Source organism: Dendrobium catenatum, unplaced genomic scaffold, assembly GCF_001605985.2.
Source record: "Dendrobium catenatum unplaced genomic scaffold, ASM160598v2 fragScaff_scaffold_651, whole genome shotgun sequence".
NCBI classification, from domain to species: Eukaryota; Viridiplantae; Streptophyta; class Magnoliopsida; order Asparagales; family Orchidaceae; genus Dendrobium; species Dendrobium catenatum.
Genome location: NW_021319113.1, coordinates 47,968 through 67,306, shown reverse-complemented (window position 1 = coordinate 67,306; position 19,339 = coordinate 47,968). Strand labels below are relative to the sequence as shown.

At 38.1% G+C, this 19,339-nt stretch overlaps 2 protein-coding genes across 2 annotated transcripts; both read left to right on the top strand.

Moving 5' to 3' along the window:
* The first annotated feature begins 207 nt into the window (after window positions 1-207).
* LOC110103819 (probable NAD(P)H dehydrogenase (quinone) FQR1-like 1) lies at window positions 208-13,154 on the top strand. The gene is made up of 4 exons (XM_020832675.2): window positions 208-322; window positions 5,834-5,927; window positions 11,867-12,129; window positions 12,602-13,154. Exons 1-4 carry the CDS (start codon window positions 300-302, stop codon window positions 12,831-12,833), a joined length of 612 nt encoding a protein of 203 aa, XP_020688334.2. The 5' UTR covers window positions 208-299; the 3' UTR covers window positions 12,834-13,154.
* Window positions 13,155-16,256: 3,102 nt separating this feature from the next.
* On the top strand, window positions 16,257-16,805 carry LOC110103801 (uncharacterized mitochondrial protein AtMg00810-like). The gene has a single exon (XM_020832647.1). The coding sequence runs from the start codon at window positions 16,257-16,259 to the stop codon at window positions 16,803-16,805; it is 549 nt and encodes a 182-aa protein (XP_020688306.1).
* Window positions 16,806-19,339: the final 2,534 nt, after the last annotated feature.

Here is a 19,339-nt window from a genome sequence, read left to right as displayed (position 1 = left end):
ATATTATATTATTTCATACAACATTCTTTCTATAATGTATTCTTTTTTAGCGAAGCTAACAATTCTTTTAATGAATTAGACAGTTTTTACGGCATGTGCAACTAATGGGACGATTAAGACATCGTCACGAATCTCAGAGCAAATAGCAATCTCAAAGCTTACATTTTTATTTTTCTCTATAAATGCCGGGCGGGGCCGGGCTCCTCCCCTCCTACGAGTACGTCCCTCGTTCTCCTCTGCTTTTCTTCTTCACTGAAATCGCTACTTGGAGACAGCCACGCGATCATCGATATCAATCAATGGCGACAAAGGTGTATATAGTGTAAGCAGTATTGATTCTCCCTTTCTGTGGCATTCTGATAGTCATTCTTTCTTTTACCCGGTCGTTTTTATCTTTGTTTTTAGCTCAATGCGGCATGAAGATTCATGAATTTGAAAAAAAGTTCTGACTTTTAGAACTATTTTGATGTTTTCCCGCGGATTAGGTCTAGTAGTTGAATTGGGACAGCCGATGATTGTGAAGTTCTGGAATTTTATTTCCTGATTATAATAAGGTTGTGAATAGGAGATCAAGTATTACTCTTTCGCAGGGTGCTATTATATGTATTTGTTCATGAAAGATGGCGTAGGTTTGTGCTGTTGGTTCTCTTGAATTGTGTTTTTTAGTTTGACTAATGGAGTTTGAAAGACGAAATAGCGAATAGAAACGATTGGAAATAGGAGAACCTAATTCAATGACCAAGAGCGAAAATAATAGAAAGTAGTAAAGAAGATCAATGAACAGAAACACACAAGAAATTTATATAGGTTCACTGAATGGATGACTAGTTCATATTGTTATTGTTGCAGATTTAACTAGTATTTGATTGTGGAGAATGATAATCCTAATTATATGGCATAAAGATCATGCCTTCCTCTTATAATGAAAAACCTAGGGCTGCCGAAAGTATAATAAAATTCTCAAATTAACCTGCAAATTTAAATATTATTTTGGGGCTCAGGACGAAGTCTTGCTGGTGTGTCATTAACAGAGGAAAGCTATGCTATTAGAACTGGATTTTTTTGGGGTTGTTGTCTTGCTAGTGGGTATGGTTCTCATCATGGTACCCATTAACGTGGTTGTTCGGTGACATGAGGTGCTTCTGGATGTTCTTTTACAAATTGGATGATGAGCATTATGTTCTTTTGAAAAAGTTTCTCTCTCTCTCTCTCTCTCTCTCTCTCTCTCTCTCTCTCTCTCTCTTGAATTGTTTGTCAGTCAATTCTCTTTGATGTTAATCTGGAACCAGAAAGTTGATGTTGATCTTTAAATAGAAAAATTCCCACCTCCTAACAAAATATGTAATTTTGATCTGATCTTACACCTTAGTCAATAAAGTATAATATTAGCTGCTTTATATGATATGCCATAATTAAGCTTTTGGAAAGGAGGCAAATTGATACCTTCCCTGTGAATTTTTGCTTCCAGGGCCCAGCCTTCTGGCTCTCTTAATATACTTTTATTAATCTACAGGCTAAACAGATAATATTGCTTTGACTCTCTTGTTGCTTTCTTGCTTGATGCAGCTGAACAATACAACAATCTGGTACGTCTTAGGTTTCACAAATTAGGGTTTGCCCTAATTTCCCTTCAAAAGAGTGAAATTTCTCCACCAAAACCAAATGAGAAAACAATCACAAAAGGGTAGAGAAGAAAAATGAGAACCTTTGCATTAGCAAGCAAAGAGAAAACAAGATAAGTTTGTCCACTTCGAGAAGGACAAGATCTTCCACAAGAAAACCCTAGAAAAGCACAAGAGAAGACTAGAGGAAGAAAACTAGAAAGAGAATACACTTTTCATAATACCCAAAACTAAACCCTAATGGCTCCCTTCATACCCTTTCAAAAATATCCTCCCATCCCCAAAATACCCCCACTTAAGTGGGGGGTCCCTCTTTGGTCCAGCCGGATCCCCCCCCCCCTCTTCTGCCTGTAGACCCGCACGGGTCCAGGCGGGACCGGTAAACCCGGTCCAACAATATCGCCCTCTAGAAGATCAACCTTGTCCTCAAGGTTGAAGTCTGGAAACTGTGCTTGCATGGTTTCGTATATCTCCCAAGTGGCCTCATGTGTCGGTAAGTCCTTCCACTCGATGAGAATCTCCCTTTTGCCTTGATCATTCTTCCTCACTTCCTTCACATGTAGTGGCTCTAGTAAGAATTGCATATCTTCTGTGAGGCTCTGGGGTATAGTAGGAATGGCCACAGTATGATCCCCTATGCTCTTCTTCAATAGCGATGCGTGGAATACAGGGTGGATGGAGGAATGAGGAGGTAACTTGAGATGGTAGGCCACCATCCCAATTTTCCTTTCGATCTCGAAAGGCCCATAGTATCGTGGAGAGAGCTTTTCACTCCTTCTGCTAGCTAAAGTCTTCTGCATTAGCAAGCCAAGAGAAAACAAGATAAGTTTGTCCACTTCGAGAAGGACAAGATCTCCCACAAGAAAACCCTAGAAAAGCACAAGAGAAGACTAGAGGAAGAAAACTAGAAAGAGAATACACTTTTCATAATACCCAAAACTAAACCCTAATGGCTCCCTTCATACCCTTTCAAAAATATCCTCCCATCCCCAAAACACCCCCACTTAAGTGGGGGGTCCCTCTTTGGTCTAGCCGGATTCCCCCCCCCCCCCCCTCTTCCGCCTGTAGACCCGCACGGGTCCAGGCGGGACCGGTAAACCCGGTCCAACACAATCATTCTTGTTCTTTTAGAATGATAAGTTTTTGCATGATTGTCAGGCCTTTACTAACTTCATTTAAAAAATAAATTCGATGATAGTAAAATAAAAAAAAATTCTAACATAAATAAAAAATGAACCTTAGAAAGGTTTGAAACTTGGTCTGGTTTAGCTCTCTGAATCTACTTTTGGTTGGCCTGTGAAATTATAGTCTTTTCTAGATGAGATGTTCTATATCAGTTCACCCTGCTAGCAATGAAATATTCAAGGTAGAGAAAGTGACATTATTAGATCATCTAATAAAGAAGAGTTCATGCAGTACCTGAAATAACTAGAGGAAGAAGTCTAAATGAACACAAGGTTTAAAAGCTTGAGTAATGGCTATTGTTTATAGTATTTTTTGTTACAGGAATTTGAAGCACTGTTAAGTGAGTTACGGAAGGAAATTGCTGTGGAATTAGGTTATGATATGAGTTTGTAGAAATATTGCAAACGACAATGCAGAAGTGTGATGGATTTCTTAGATTGGGTCAGAGCTTCAAGGCTTTAAATAATTGGAGGGAATTGAAGCTCATTGATAAAAAAATTAAAGAGATAAATGATGAAATTTCACTTGGTTTTTAAAATTTATTGAGGGGAGAAAAGAAACATCAAATTCTCAATGTGAAACAATTTGTGTACACAATTTTTATTTAAGAGATCACTTGATTTGCCTCACAAAATAGTTTTCATTCATCAAAATCTCATTTGATAATACAATCTAATCAATCTATTAATCCTTGTTTGTGGAAATAAGTTTAAATAGATATGTTCAATTTTTTAGTTCAAATCTAATCCCATGTAAATATTTAAATTCAAAATTATTACTATTCAAGAAAGATAATTGAACCTAATGAAAGAAATCAAATAAAAAATAAGATAAATTCATCATTTATAGTAGTGGGCCTAAAAAGGCTTAAATCTTAATCTTATTCAGCTTCATTATAGTCCATGACTTCATTTTGTTGGTCTATAAAAATCTAATTTTTATGAGGTAATTTAATTGATTTGTACTACATCACTTAATCTTTAACTTCTTAGCAATCATTACCTATTTTTTATGAAATTGAAAAAAGCAAATTAATTCAATAATGTTGAAGCAAGAAGTCATGCAACCGATTGAAATCCATGTTTTCATTGGAAATTAGAATTTATCAATTTGAGTATTAATAAAATTTAGACCAAAAAATAAAAAAAATAGAAGGAAAGTAGTGACAAATTTAAGAAAGCAAGCTTCATGCTTATACGAGAAGATAACCTCGCCCTGAAATCTTCATGTTTCTTATTTGATTAAGTAGTTGACTCATACTAGTAGAAAGAATAACCCATCTAATTAAAATATTGTTTAGAACAAAGTTGGCTGAGTTCTTTACATGTTTAAGACTCCCATAGTCCTATTTATACCTACAAAATCCCATTGGCATCACCTACCTACTTGATCAAGGAGTTGATTACTTGAGTGTCTTTTCCTTTTATTTCAGTTGTGGCATTTTCTTATCGACTTTATGATGCTTGTGTAGACATTTACCAGGTTTCTACTTGGGTTTTTGGTCGTTTTCTGGAATAAAAAATTCTTATTGTTCTCCCTCTTGGCTCAATGATAAATTTTCACTCAAACGGCTATCCAAATTACTGATTGTGACAAAGCGGTGATTTTTAATTAGGGTTTGATTTTTTTCCCCACTGTTTAGTTCTATTTGTTGAATTTCTACAGCTGACAGTTGTGAAGCTTATGGAACTTTATTTCTTGTTTATGATGAGAATATGAATAAATAAAATATTGCCTCTAGCTGGATGCATATGTATTTGCTAATTGGTAAGTGAAAGTGGCGTAGCTTTTCTTGAAAATATTTGTTTTGCAATTTTGCAAATGGAGCTAGAAAGAATAAGTGGAGAAGAGAGATAAGTGGTATTATTAGAACTAGATAATTTTGAAACTGCTGTCTTGCTTGTAGGTTTTGTTGTCATCATGGTCCCCATTAACCTGATTGATCTGCATAATTTGAAGTGCTTTTGAAAAGATTTGCAGATTCTATACTTTTTCTTTGATGCAACTTAGGCTTCGTTTGGGACAGTTTTTTTGTTGCTTTCTAAACAACTTTCTAGAACAAAAATTTCTTGAATTAGAAAATTTTGTACTAGAAAGCAGTATTTGAAAGCAGTGCGAAAGCTGTCCCAAACGAAGCTTTAGTCAATTCATTATAATTCTAGTAGTTCACATGTCATATTCATTATAAACTTCTAGAAGTATGCCTTGATAGCTACCCGCACCTTCTTTCTTCTAGTGCCCAGTCATTGGCTTTCATAATCTACTTTTTATTAATCTACAGGCTGAACATAGTCTATTGCTTGACTGCCTTTTGTGGCTTCCTTGACCTAGGCAGTCAAATGCTACAACAATCAATCTTGGTCTTTGAGAATGTAAAGCTTTTGCATAATTTTATTTAATTCCCTAAAATCCCAAATCTCGGCCAAACCTGTTGATTTATGAAATTTTCAAAATTAAGCCAAATTTAATTCAATTTAACTTATTGATATTTCTTAATTTGTTTAATTTTTCTAATTTTTTCCCACCCTCTAGTTTTTTTGCCCACCCATAATTTTTTGTATACCTATATTTAAATTAGTTTTAATTAAAATATTTCAAATATATAATAACCTCCTACAAGAGCTTATGCAATTTTGAAAATCTTTAAGCCAGATGATGTGGTTGATTATAGTTGTGCACTTGTGCTATGTGTGAGCTTACAATATTGACATATGCCAAGGTTAATGTGGCAACCTAAGAAGAAGTCTTGTGGTGCAAATATATCACTTTCATTGCAATGCTGAGACCTTACATGTCTTGATCCTTGCTAGATTAAAAATCAAAAAAGTTCCCCGACTATTCGTATACTGTTAATTTAGTCTTAATGTATCACATTTCTTTAATCTAGGCTCTTGACTTTACAAATTATTTCAAATGGTCCCTCGGTTAAAATCACTTTTTTAATTAAGGGAAAGTAATAGATGAGGTAAAAAAATTTAAAATTTACAATCACTCCTTTTTTTAATTTATATTTAATACCTGTACAGGTACTACTCCATGTACGGGCATGTTGAGAAGTTGGCTGAAGAGATAAAAAAAGGTGCCGCCTCTGTTGAAGGAGTAGAAGCTAAGCTGTGGCAGGTAAAGCTTTGAGCGAATAAATTAAGGCTTCTTTTGGGATGACTTTCTTCTTGCTTTCTAAAACAGTTTTTCAGTACAAATTTTTTTTGAATTTGAAATTTTTGTATTAAAAAACCGTTTTAAAAAGCAGTATGAAAGCTGTCTTGAACAAAGCCTAACTCTGCCACTCTTAACTCAGAACTGAAATATTTAAATCTGTTCCTAGACCATTCATTTATAAAAATGCCCGGCCCTCTCATTTGAACTTTCTGTCTAGTTACATCTCATTTAACCACAGAAGGTTAGATACCAGGCTAGGGCTCCGATTCCTCTCTTGCTTATTGTTACATTTGGCAAATTGAGCTTATAGAAGCTGTTGATATAATTTAAGTGTTAAGTAACTAGTCATGACTTACAGGTTATCTCAGCACCTGCTATGTAAATATGTCATTTCTGTAATTTTGGTTGTCTCGTGTACCGGTCTCTATTTATAGGACCTAACTCTTAATTAATGATATGTTCATTTTTGCTTTTTCCAAATCTTCTTCTTCTTCTTGTTTTCCAAATCTGTCATGGTATCAGAGCCATCAAAGCTCCACAGCGTCTTCCTCCCGATGGAATCTTGATTCTTCGTTTTTCTTTCGACATCGTCTTCTTCTCTCCAGCATCAATGGCGGACGCCGACTCCGCCCTCTCTCGCCGAAGCATCTCCCAGACCTCATCTACGGACAAAGAAACCAGCATTCCCGCTCAACTTAAGTTCTTGATTTCCAACACCAAAAATCTGGTTCCTACTCAACTTACAGCAGAAAACTATTCGATTTGGAGGCTACAACTGCTTCAACACATCTCAGCAAATGGGTATGAGGAACATCTGCTTGGTTCGGCAACTGTTCCTCAAGAAGATGACACCGCTGAGTACGCCCGCTGGAAGCTGATAGATAGAAATCTCGTTTCAGCGATCTTCTCCACCCTCTCCGCATCTATACTACCGTATGTGTTGAACCTTCAGTCTGCACGCGAAGTTTGGCAAACACTCGAACGAAGACTACAACCAACAAATCGCTCGAGGGTCATACAACTGAAAAATGAGCTACACCAGATTCAATTAAAAGATCGAACAATGGCTCAATATCTTGATCATGTCAAGAAGATAGTAGATAGCATCGCAGCGGCTGGTTCAACGGTGGATACGGAGGATATCGTGCTTTACATCTTGAATGGCCTGCCGGCCATATACAACTCATTCAAGACTGCTATTAGAACCTCTCTTCAACCAATCAGTTTAGACGATCTCTATTCCCTTCTCTGCAGCGAAGAGATCAATCTTCATCATCAGCAAAGCCAAGAACTCCAACAATCGGACACCTCCGCTCTGTTTAGTAGCAGAAACACCAACTATCGCTCCAAGAATTCCAAGAACAGGGGGAAATTTCCGTTCCCGCGCCAGCAGACCTCAAGCGACAACTCGTCCGCTCCAAGAACTCCGTCCAACAGGCCAATGTGCCAAATCTGCGGTAAGCAAGGTCACTCCGCCATAAATTGCTGGCATCGGTGTAACCTCACCTACGCGCCACCGACCAACCCCAGGGCCCTAACCGTTCAGCAACAGCCACAACAGCCCTCTCCTCTGAATGAATGGATTGTCGACTCAGGAGCTTCTTCTCATCTCACATCTGACCTCACCAACCTTCACAATCCGTCGATCTACAATGGTATGGATTCTGTGTCTGTCACAAACGGAAGCTCTATCCCAATCCAACACTCGGGTCAAGGGATACTTCCGCTGCCAGATTCTCACCGTAAGCTTCATCTACGAAAAATTTTTCATGTCCCCTCTATATCACATAATCTTCTATCCGTAGCTAAATTAACAGAGGATAATAACGTTTCGGTTTCTTTTAATGCTAACGAATTTACTGTGAAGGATCTCCAGGACAATCGTCTTCTACTTTGGGGACACAAGCGCCATGGTCTCTACCGTCTACTGGCTCCTACCAGCCGTAACCACACTGCCCTCGCTTCCGGTCGCGCTCCCACCTTCTCTTGTCACGCACGAGTCGGTCACCCGAACGACAGAACTATGTCTAAACTAGCCAAAATTGTTACTGATATACATGTTTCCAATTCTTCGTCTATTTGCATTTCTTGTAGTTTGTCCAAATGCCATAAACAACCGTTTGCTGTGTGTAATTCGAACTATAATAAACCTTTTCAACTTGTCCACTTGGACGTTTGGGGACCGTCTCCGGTACCCTCTCTGAATGGTTTCCGTTACTATGTAATCTTCATTGATGAATTCACACATTTTACCTGGTTGTATTTGATTCGCACTAAGGACGAAGTTTTCAATAAGTATCAACAATTTAATAACATGGTTAAAAATGTTTTTCAAAAATCTATTCAGTATTTCAGATCCGACGGTGGAGGTGAATTTACCAGCAATGCATTTCGCCATTACCTATTACAGCAGGGAACCATTCATCAACTAAGCTGTCCGCACACGCCGGAACAAAATGGAACAGCCGAACGCAAGCATCGCCATCTGATCGAACTCACCCGCACTCTACTTCATGCCGCCAGTCTACCTCCGACACTATGGGCGGAAGCAGTCTCTACTGCTAATTACCTGATAAACAGACTACCGGCATCACCCATTCAGGATCAAACTCCGTACTTTCGTCTTCACGGGCAACAAGCTTCCTATGGTCATCTTAGGACTTTCGGGTGCCTATGTTTTCCGTGGACCAAACCGTATGCCTCGGACAAGCTATCACCACGGTCCAAGGCTTGCGTTTTTCTGGGCTATTCCACCCAACACAAAGGCTATAGATGCTGGGATCAACAACAAAATCGCATATACATCTCCAGACACGTCACATTTCATGAATATGTTTTTCCCTATCAGTTCTCTGTTCAACCCGAGACGAACATAAATTCTACGCGTCATACACCACAGTCCTGGTCTCCGCTTCTTCTGATTCCCACTTCGGTTGCAAACCCGTTGCCCATTGTGACATCTTCCATACCTCCCGCAAATTCAACTCAGGAAGTTAGACAAAATCCTCAGCCCAGCATAAGTCCTGAGCCAATCAAGGAGGTCACCCTTCCCCAACACATACCCACTGGCCATCCAATGCAAACACGCCTTCGCTCAGGTATCTCTATGCCCAAAAGAATTTTTGATCTCTCTGTAACACAATGCTCCCCTCAGCCACCGACGTCGTACACGGAAGCATCAAAATTCCCAGAATGGAGGTTGGCGATGTCTGCTGAATTCTCGACACTTCAACAACTTGGCACTTGGACTTTGGTTCCTGCACCTATCAACAAGCCCATTCTAGGTAGCAAATGGACTTACAAGATCAAGACTCTACCCAACGGACATATATCTGGGTACAAGGCACGCCTAGTGGCTCAAGGCTATTCGCAAGAACAAGGAATAAATTTCACCGAAACTTTCAGCCCAGTGGCTAAGATGACCACCATTCGTATGTTACTAACTGTAGCACTGCATCACGGTTGGCCGGTCACCCAACTTGACGTCGCTAACGCGTTTCTACACGGAGATCTAGCTGACCAAGTCTACATGAAGCAGCCAAGGGGTTTCCTAGACAGCCAACACCCGCAGTATGTGTGCAAATTGCGGAAATCCATTTACGGTCTTAAGCAATCACCTCGACAATGGTTTCACAAATTGACTCACTCGCTTCAACAAATCGGCTTCACCTTCAGCCAATCCGACCCATCTCTCCTTCTCTTCCATCAGTCCAACGCTCGTGTTTTCGTCCTCATTTATGTTGACGATATCCTTGTCACCGGGAATGACTCGTCTCAAATACAGCGGACACTCAGTCACCTTAAGTCTCAGTTCAATCTCAAACAACTCGGGGATGTCTCGTTATTCCTCGGTATTCAGGTGATCAAAACCACTTATGGTTACTTTCTAAATCAAACACACTACGCAAATGATCTTATTTCTACTGCAGGATTCTCCAATTGCAAGCCAGCTACATCTCCAGCAAGTCCGAAATCAAAGACACCCCCTGACGAGACGGTGTTCGCTGATCCGTGCCTGTTTCGGAAGCTAGCTGGATCACTTCAGTACCTTTCCATCACTAGACCGGATATTTCATTTGCCATTAATTCCATTTGCCAGCATATGCATCAACCGAGGAATTGCGATTACCTTGCTCTGAAACGTCTTCTCCGATATATCAAGGGAACTGCGGCATTCGGCCTACCTATCACCCGCAGGTCCTTGCTTCTTCGCAGCTACTCGGACGCAGATTGGGCGGCTGACCCAGCTGAGCGGAAGTCCATCTCAGGCTTCTGTACATTCTTAGGATCCACTCTCATCTCGTGGTCAGTCAAGAAACAAACGACGGTAGCTCGCTCCTCTACAGAAGCTGAATACAGGTCGCTAGCTGCGGCAATTATGGAGGTTCTGTGGCTTAGACGACTAGCACTTGACTTCTCCATCCCGCAAGCCAGTGCGACAACCATTCATTGTGACAACACCTCGGCTATCGCGCTCGCTAACAACCCTGTTCTTCACGCACGAACAAAACACATTGAGATTGATCATCACTTCATTCGGCATCACATAACTCACGGCAACATCACGATTGCTCATATTTGCTCCTCCGATCAAATAGCGGACATCTTAACTAAGTCACTACCAGTTAATAGATTTAATTACCTTTGTTCCAAATTAACCATTTGCTCATAAAATGGTTAATTTGAGGGGGGATGTTAAGTAACTAGTCGTGACTTACAGGTTATCTCAGCACCTGCTATGTAAATATGTCATTTCTGTAATTTCGGTTGTCTCGTGTACCGGTCTCTATTTATAGGACCTAACTCTTAATTAATGATATGTTCATTTTTCCTTTTTCCAAATCTTCTTCTTCTTCTTGTTTTCCAAATCTGTCATTAAGTTGGCCTTAAGTAGCTTAAAAATTTTAAATTTGTTTGGAATCAGGTGATATCTAACTCAAATAGCTGAGAATGAATAAAGTGGAACAAAACACTAAATTTTTATTTATTATTGCATTTGTTATGATAATGGAATTTGCGATCCTAATTAGAATAAGATTTTAATTAAGCTCCACAACTTAACAAAAGCTTGCTGCTTTTGATACAATGGTAGCTTGAAGAGATTACACATCACCGAAAGGGCTCTGAAAAACATTTCACTTTCTGTAAATATGTATTACGGCTTAGAAAGTGCTAGTCGCTTAACCAAATCGCTGAAGTTTATTGTTAGAGCTAGATATCGTTCTTATTTCTTACTTTTGACCTGCCTATGACAAATTTCATATGGTTTTTATCTCTATTATTAATTTCAGATGTTCATTGTTTTAATGTTATAAATTACTGCGTCATCAAATTCATCATATGATGTCGGTCATGTAGAACATCAACACAGAAAGAGGGCTGGAGGAACCAGTCCATGACTTGACATCGGTGGAATGCTACCTCCAATTCCCTGTATGTTCGATAGAGCCAAAGATTCCTCCACTGATCGAGTACACCGATTACCCCACGAACCATACAAGATAGTTTCCACCTATCATACGGCTTTCTAACTCCGCTCTGTCGGATCGATGGTAGTATCAGAGATCTGTAGCCCCCGAAATTTTTTAAATAAATGCATGCTTCCATTTTGAGTTGCGCATCTTTCTCCCCGGGTCATACTAGAGACTTTCACCCCAACTATATCTTCCTTATAAGTGAACTAGAACATAGTGCATAGATACTCTTCGATGCTGCGAGGACGAAATGATGTGACATACTGCGATCACGTACAGAACTTCTGCCCTTCGGCTCGGCGACGTCCATTTCTTCTATCTCAATTGAAAATTAACATTTTTTTCCCTGTTAAATTAATTTGAATCTCAAATGATGAGTACAGGTACCTGAAACACTTCCTGAAGAGGTGCTAATGATGAGTACAGGTACCTGAAACACTTCCTGAAGAGGTGCTGTCAAAGATGAGTGCACCTCCTAAGAGTGATGTACCAATCATCTCGACTGATCAGCTTTCTGAGGCTGATGGGCTCCTACTTGGTTTCCCGACAAGATTTGGTATGATGGCAGCTCAGTTCAAAGCTTTTCTCGATGCAACTGGTGGGCTCTGGAGAACACAGCAGCTTGCAGGTAAGCCTGCTGGTATCTTCTACAGCACTGGATCACAAGGTGGCGGACAAGAGACTACTCCGTAAGTCCTTGTTCTTTTCTCCCAATAGCTCTATTTATCTTCTTGTAATTTAGGCTTCTTTTAGGACGGTTTTTTTATTGCTTCTTAAAACAAATTTTTAGTACAAAAATTAAAATTTTTATACTAAAAATTGATTTAAAAAACAGTAAAGAAGCCGCCCCCAACGAAGCCTTAATGAGAGAATCTCAGTTGGCAGCATCTTCTAGTATTCTACGTAAGATGTATTCTGTAATCCTATTTGAAAAGAAATAAATGCTTTAACTGTAATTATTTAATTAGTTTACTTATTTTATAAAGATTCTCTTTAATTATTTAATATGTATTTAGTTGGTGTAGATAGGATGATTATAACCTATTTAAATCGAATACTATATGATGTTATATGTTCTGTTTACTCAATAAAAAAAAGATTGAAGCTATTATTCAAATCTTCATTTTTATCATTGTGTATTTCTGTTACCGTTTATTATAGATTGACAGCAATCACTCAATTGGTTCACCATGGAATGATCTTTGTTCCCATCGGCTACACCTTTGGCGCCGGTATGTTCGAGATGGAGAAAGTGAAGGGAGGAAGTCCATATGGTGCCGGCACATTAGCCGGCGATGGATCCAGATTTCCAACAGAGGTAGAACTGGAGCAAGCTTTCCACCAGGGTAAATACTTCGCAACCATTGCTAAGAAGCTCAAGGAATCATCTTGATCTGGTAACAGAAGTTTAGTTGGTAAAGTTTTCATGAACAGATTATATATTCCTAAAATATAATCGCTTGGAGTTATGCATAAGTGTGGTCTTATGGTTCTTATTGCTTGTGTGATTGATATATCCTATTTGCTTTCAAGTATGCATGATGGAGAAAGGTTTTTTGTGAAGTGAATTGTGTTGTTTGCTTTCTATGTGTGTAAAAGCTCTCTTGATCGATTTAATGTTTCAAAAATAATCTTTTTATTGTGATATTTGACGTTATTGTATTTGATTGAATATATATTCAAAATAAGTTTGTACTTAAGTTTAGAAGTTCTACATCTCATCTGCATATGTTTTCATATGAATTCATATTTGTGTAGTTTGTGAAATTATTCTATGCGGACACCCTACACGTCCAGAGGCGAATCAAAGCGCGCCATGTCACTCAGGTGTTGTGTTTCAGGTGATGTGGCGTCCTCTAATTCGCCTTTGAATGGTACGGTGTCCGCACATAATAATTTCTTTGATAGTAATTTGGTGACAAAACCTTATTATATTCTTTTATTGTTTTCTCTCGAAGAAAGATATCTGATTGCAATGCTAATTAGACAGCTTGAAATACTAATTATAAGGTGATAAAGCTTCATAATTTAGTGTTTATGCTTAATCATAGAAGTCCTAATCTAAATTTGGATTATATGATTCCTTGAGAGTGACAACGGATCACAGCCATATGAGGCCTTGATCAAGCTTTGCCATCGTTGCTAGCATTTCACCTATTCCAGCAATCTTCGCCATCCGGCCTTAAAAAACCTTTGCATCTCAGCTATTCAATATTTACTGATCGTATCAAACTTCAGTAGATACATTTAGGGCGTCTCTAGCTGAACTCCAAACGACTGTAAGGCGTAGCTGGTTTGCTCCATTCGAACGGCAAAAAAATCGCTAATCGGTGGAGGGTGAACAGTGTGACGCTAATATTTGCGTTGCACTGTTCACCTACGCGATTTTTTTGTCTCAACTGGATTTGCCGAAAAAATGCGCGAAAGAGGAGAAAGACGGTTACCTTCAAAATAGAGTTCGATTGGAGATGAATCTTGATATTTTTGAGTTTAATTGCAGTTTGGAGTGAAAAATGGGATTTTCAGTTGGAAATGCCCTTATATATATGCAAACAACTATTGTAATCGGTTGTTTGAAATGAAATAGTTTATAATACCTGCATTACTCTTCTTCCTCTCTTCTCAGATTTTCATTTCTCTGTTCCAGAGAATTCGAATGGTATTAGAGGCGAATGCTTAACAGTATTGTCTTTTTATTCTTTCCAATCCGATTCTCTTCATCCATCTTCCCTTAGTCGTCATGGATCCTTCTATCTCTTCAATTATTTGTATTCCTGAAGAGGACAATTGCCCCCACAGCTCAAATTTCTTAGCTATGCTGTCTCTCAAAAAGGCTGAATTGTTTAAGGTTTTGTTTGAAACAACTTTTTTGTTGCTTTCTAAATCAGCTTTTGAGTATAAAAATTTCTAAGAAATTTTTGTACTAAAAAGCTGTTTTAGAAACAACAAAAAAACTGTCCTGAACGAAGCCTGAGTCGAACGCCGGCAAGCTTCTAATCTTTCAGCATGTGCTGTTCAATGAACAAGTATTTCCATATGCTCTCTCTTCAAAAAATCCAGAAACTACATCAATAACACATTTTCTCCGCTACTTGCATCTCGTGCCTTACCTGAACAAATTTCTACACCCACCAACACATCTCCTCAGCTCATGGAATCACCTAGGGGTGTAAGTGGCTCGAGCTCGACTTGTTTATGAGCTCGCGAGCCGAGCTTATCGAGCCATGAGCTCGAGTTCGAGCTTGACAAGGCTCGGCTCATGAGCTCGCTAGCCAACTCGAAATTATTTAGTTTAAATATTTTAAAACAATAGGTATAATTCAAATGACTGCGCATATTAAGTCAGGAACTTCGAATTCCAACCTCCTCACCAACGATTTCCTCAACATGAAGCATCTCCAGAATCCGATCCTTCATGTCATGACAGAAAAAGAAGACCAATTAGCCGATAATCTCCCATGGCTCTCCCAACATCTAGCTTCTGCATAATCACTTTGTGGAGAGAGATGATGATAGGTGACAGCCTCTTGCTGTCTTAATAAACCTCTGCTATCATTGCCGCCGCTTTCACTGTTCCAGCAATCATCATCGTCCAGCTGCAACAAAACATTCCTATCTCAGTCGTTCAATCTATACGGATCCATTATGCCCTCTCAAACTCCAGCAGGAACTTTTATGTGTGCACTGTAAGATCATCTTCAACTGAAATGTATATCATTACACGCTGTCGGCCATTTGGCTAATTTGAACTCCAAAGCTTACGTCAAAGTTCAGCATGTGAATAATGCGACGTCAATATTGACATTGAACTGTTCACCTCTGTCAAAAAATTGCCTACGGATTTGCTGAAGAAGTGCGCGAAAGAGGAGAAAATAGTTACATTCTCAAGAAGCTAGTGTAAGATCATCTCCAACTGAAATGTATAACACCATATATCGTCGGCCATTTGGCCTATTTTAACTCCAAATCTCACGTCAAAGTTCAGCATGTGAACAGTGCGACGTTAATATTGGCGTCAGACTGTTCACCTCAGTCAAAAAATTGCCTACGGATTTGCCGAAGAAGCGCACGAAAGAGGAGAAAATAGTTACATTAGCAAGAAGCCAGTGTAAGATCATCTCCAATTGAAATGTATATCACCATATGACGTCAGCCATTTGGCCTATTTGAACTCCAAATCTCACGTCAAAGTTCAGCATGTGAATAGTGCAACATCAATATTGTTAGAACATATTAATATATAATCTCTGTTATTACTTAAGTGTCTTGTTAGCCTATAAATTCATTACACGTGTAAAGGGTCTGGCACCTTATGCTATAAATATAGGTTAGGTTGTACTGTAAAGGGCAACAAATAATATACTTTAATTTCACTGTTCATTGTCTTCTTCTTTGTGTTCTTGGAGCTATTGAACGGCTCATGAGTTTCTACATGGTATCAGAGCTCCACGGCAATGGTACACTACATTCACTTCCTACCTTCTTCAACTCGGGTTCTCTCACAGCCAGGCAGACCCCTCACTACTATTTCTACATCGCGATAACACGCAGCTATACCTCCTTGTGTACGTGGACGATATCTTATTAACCGGTAACGATAACTCTGCCATTTCCGCACTCGTCAACCAATTGCGGTTCAAATTCACAATGAAGCTCCTCGGTCCAGCAAATCATTTCCTAGGAATCAAGATTGTATCTTCACCAGATAAGTTCTTCCTCTCTCAAAGCCTTTACGCTAACTCCATTGTTCAACTTGCCGAGTTGCAAAAAATGCAACTCGGTCGCTAACCCTTCTGTAACAAAACTTTCTGTACAGATGGCCGATGATAAACCATGCTTCAATGCCTTGTCTTACCGGAAAATCATAGGATCTCTTCAATACCTTACCTTGACGCGTCCAGACATCGCATTCGCGGTCAATGCTCTATCTCAGCATATGCATGATCCAGCACCCTCTCATACAGTTATGTTAAGGAAATTTATTCGGTACATTAAAGGCACAATGGAGTTCGGTCTTCCGATTACACGATCAAATTTGCTGCTCCGAACATACTCAGACGCCGACTGGGCGTCAGATCCAGTCACGAGAAAGTCTACTTCTGGGTTCTGCTCCTTCTTAGGCGATACTCTGGTTTCGTGGACTGTTAAGAAACAGTCCACGGTGTCTCGCTCTTCCACCGAATCAGAATACCGTGCACTGGCTTTGGCAACCGCCGATACTATCTGGCTCAAAAAGCTTCTCGTCGACTTTCGCATTGCTCATTCTCATCCCATGGATATTTACTGCGATAACACCTCCACCATTGCTTTAGCAAACAATCCGGTTTTTCATGCCAGAACAAAGCATATAGAGATCGATCAATGATTTATTCGGGATCATATTCAAACCGACACCATTCGTCTTCTTCCCATCAGCACCATCGATCAAATTGCAGATATTCTTACCAAACTGTTGGTTACTCCTCGCTTTAAGACTCCGATCCAAACTGATAATTCAACCCAATTGTCAGCTTGAGGGGGAATGTTAGAACAGATTAATATATAATCTCTGTTATTACTTAAGTGCCTTGTTAGCCTATAAATTCATTACACGTGTAAAGGGTCTGGCACCCTATGCTATAAATATAGGTTAGGTTGTACTGTAAAGGGCAACAAATAATATACTTTAATTTCACTGTTCATTGTCTTCTTCTTTGTGTTCTTGGAGCTATTGAACGGCTCATGAGTTTCTACAAATATTGGCATCGGACTGCTCACTTCCGTCAAAAAATTGCCTACGGATTTGCTGAATAAGCTCACGAAAGAGGAGAAAATGGTTACATTCTCAAGAAATAAATAACAAATATCAAAATTAAATTGCATTTAATTTTTTTTCTTAGCCAACGAGAAGACTAAGAAAATTTTTTTCTTAATAGGGTTAGCATATATAATCTAGAGAAATAATCACAGATTTTATTAATAAAGTGATTAAACATTAATTTTTAGTTATATATTTAAACAAAAAAAATAACATATAATTATATTTAATGATAAGTATTTAGATTATATAATCAAAAGTTATACATTTGATAAAATATGAAAATTATGACTAATTATAATATATTTTTACTCCTATTTTTAAAAAAGGTGCATCTAATTATACTATAACAGTGTGACGTCAATATCGGCGTCGGACTGTTCACCTCCGTTAAAAAATTGCCTACAGATTTGCCAAAAAAGCGCGCGAATGAGGAGAGAATGGTTACATTCGCAAGAAGCCAATGTAAGATCATCTCCAACTGAAATGTATACCACCATATGCCGTTGGCCATTTGGCCTATTTGAACTCCAAATCTCACGTCAAAGTTCAGCATGTGAACAGTGCGACGTCAATATTGGCGTCATATTGTTCACCTCCATAAAAAAAATTGCCTACGGATTTGCGGAATAAGTGCTCGAAAGAGGAGAAAATGCTTACATTCACAAGAAGTGCGCGAAATAAGAGAGAAAATACCATTCGATTGGAGATAAACTACTATATTTTAAAGTTTTGTTACATTATGGACTGGAAAATGGATTTTTAGTTGGAGATGACCTAATTGGTGTTACAGGTAATTGGAACAGGTAAATCTTACAGATTTGGTTTCTAAGTTGAAAAAAAAAAAAAAACGAGTGATTAAAGGGGGAATCTAATTCTTCTTCGGATGCTTTGCATTCTCTCTTTATTTCTTCACCCTCTAAATTTGTTCATTGCCCTATTAGTGGTAATCATATTGATTCTTAATTAACATGAAAAGAAGAATTTTGATTTGGAAGACATAAATAACTAATCTCTGGTCCATCTCTCAACAACAACAACAACAACAACATCAAGTCTTTATTCCACTACGTGGGATCGGCTACATGAATCTTTTTTCTTCATTGTGTCCTATTAAAACTAGAATTCTGTTTGGGATGGTCATAATATATTCTAGAAGTAATTATAAATTTGTTGTAAGGAAAATAATTTTTATGAAAGTTATTGTGAATATTAAAAAGCTGTTCATTTTTAAAAATATGAACCGTTAAATTTCCTATGGCTACCATATATTAGCAAATATGGTATAAAAAATAGCTCCCTTATTATAAAAATTTTTAGCAACCAAATGGATTTGTAGTTGAAGTCTAAAAAGCAAATAGTGAAAAATTTGCCACAAAGACACTCTTAGGGTACGTTTGGGGAGAAATTATTCTGTGCGGTCGCCGTACGGCGTCCAAAAGTGAATTAGGAAGCGTCACGTCATTTTTTTTATTGTATTCTAGGTGATGTGGCACATCTTGATTCGCTTCTAAACCGTCCGGTGACCGCACATAATAATTTCTCCCGTTAGGGATTGCTGCAGTTTTTAATAAAGGTAGTTATAAAATTGTTGCGAAAAAAACTGTTATAGAAAGCAACTTCGTGGTACAAAAATTTATTGAAAATAATAGAATTACTAACCAAATAAAAATTATAATTGTTGCTCGAAAAAAAAAAAATAGAAATAAAGTTTTCTCAAATGCAGCCTTAGGCTTCATTTGTGGCAGCTTTCTTACTACTTAATTAAGAAACAGTAAGAAAGTTGTCCCAAATGAAATTTTAATTTATCTTTTTGAAATTGTTATTGAAAAAGGAGCTTTTAAAAATAGAAATAGAAAATTTTAAAATGCCCCAAACAAAGCGTTAGTCACAAGTTTATAAAAATAAGATAAAACTTTGAGTTCAATTAAACAAATATTCATCTCTTTTCACAAATCTAACTAAAATTATTAATTAAGTCCAAATTAAAAAATTATGTCTGGAAATAAAGATTTACTCACATTAAAATATTTTTAATATTAGACTAAATTTAAAAAAATCGGAGCAAATTAGTACATAAATAGAATTTTTATTGGTAATTT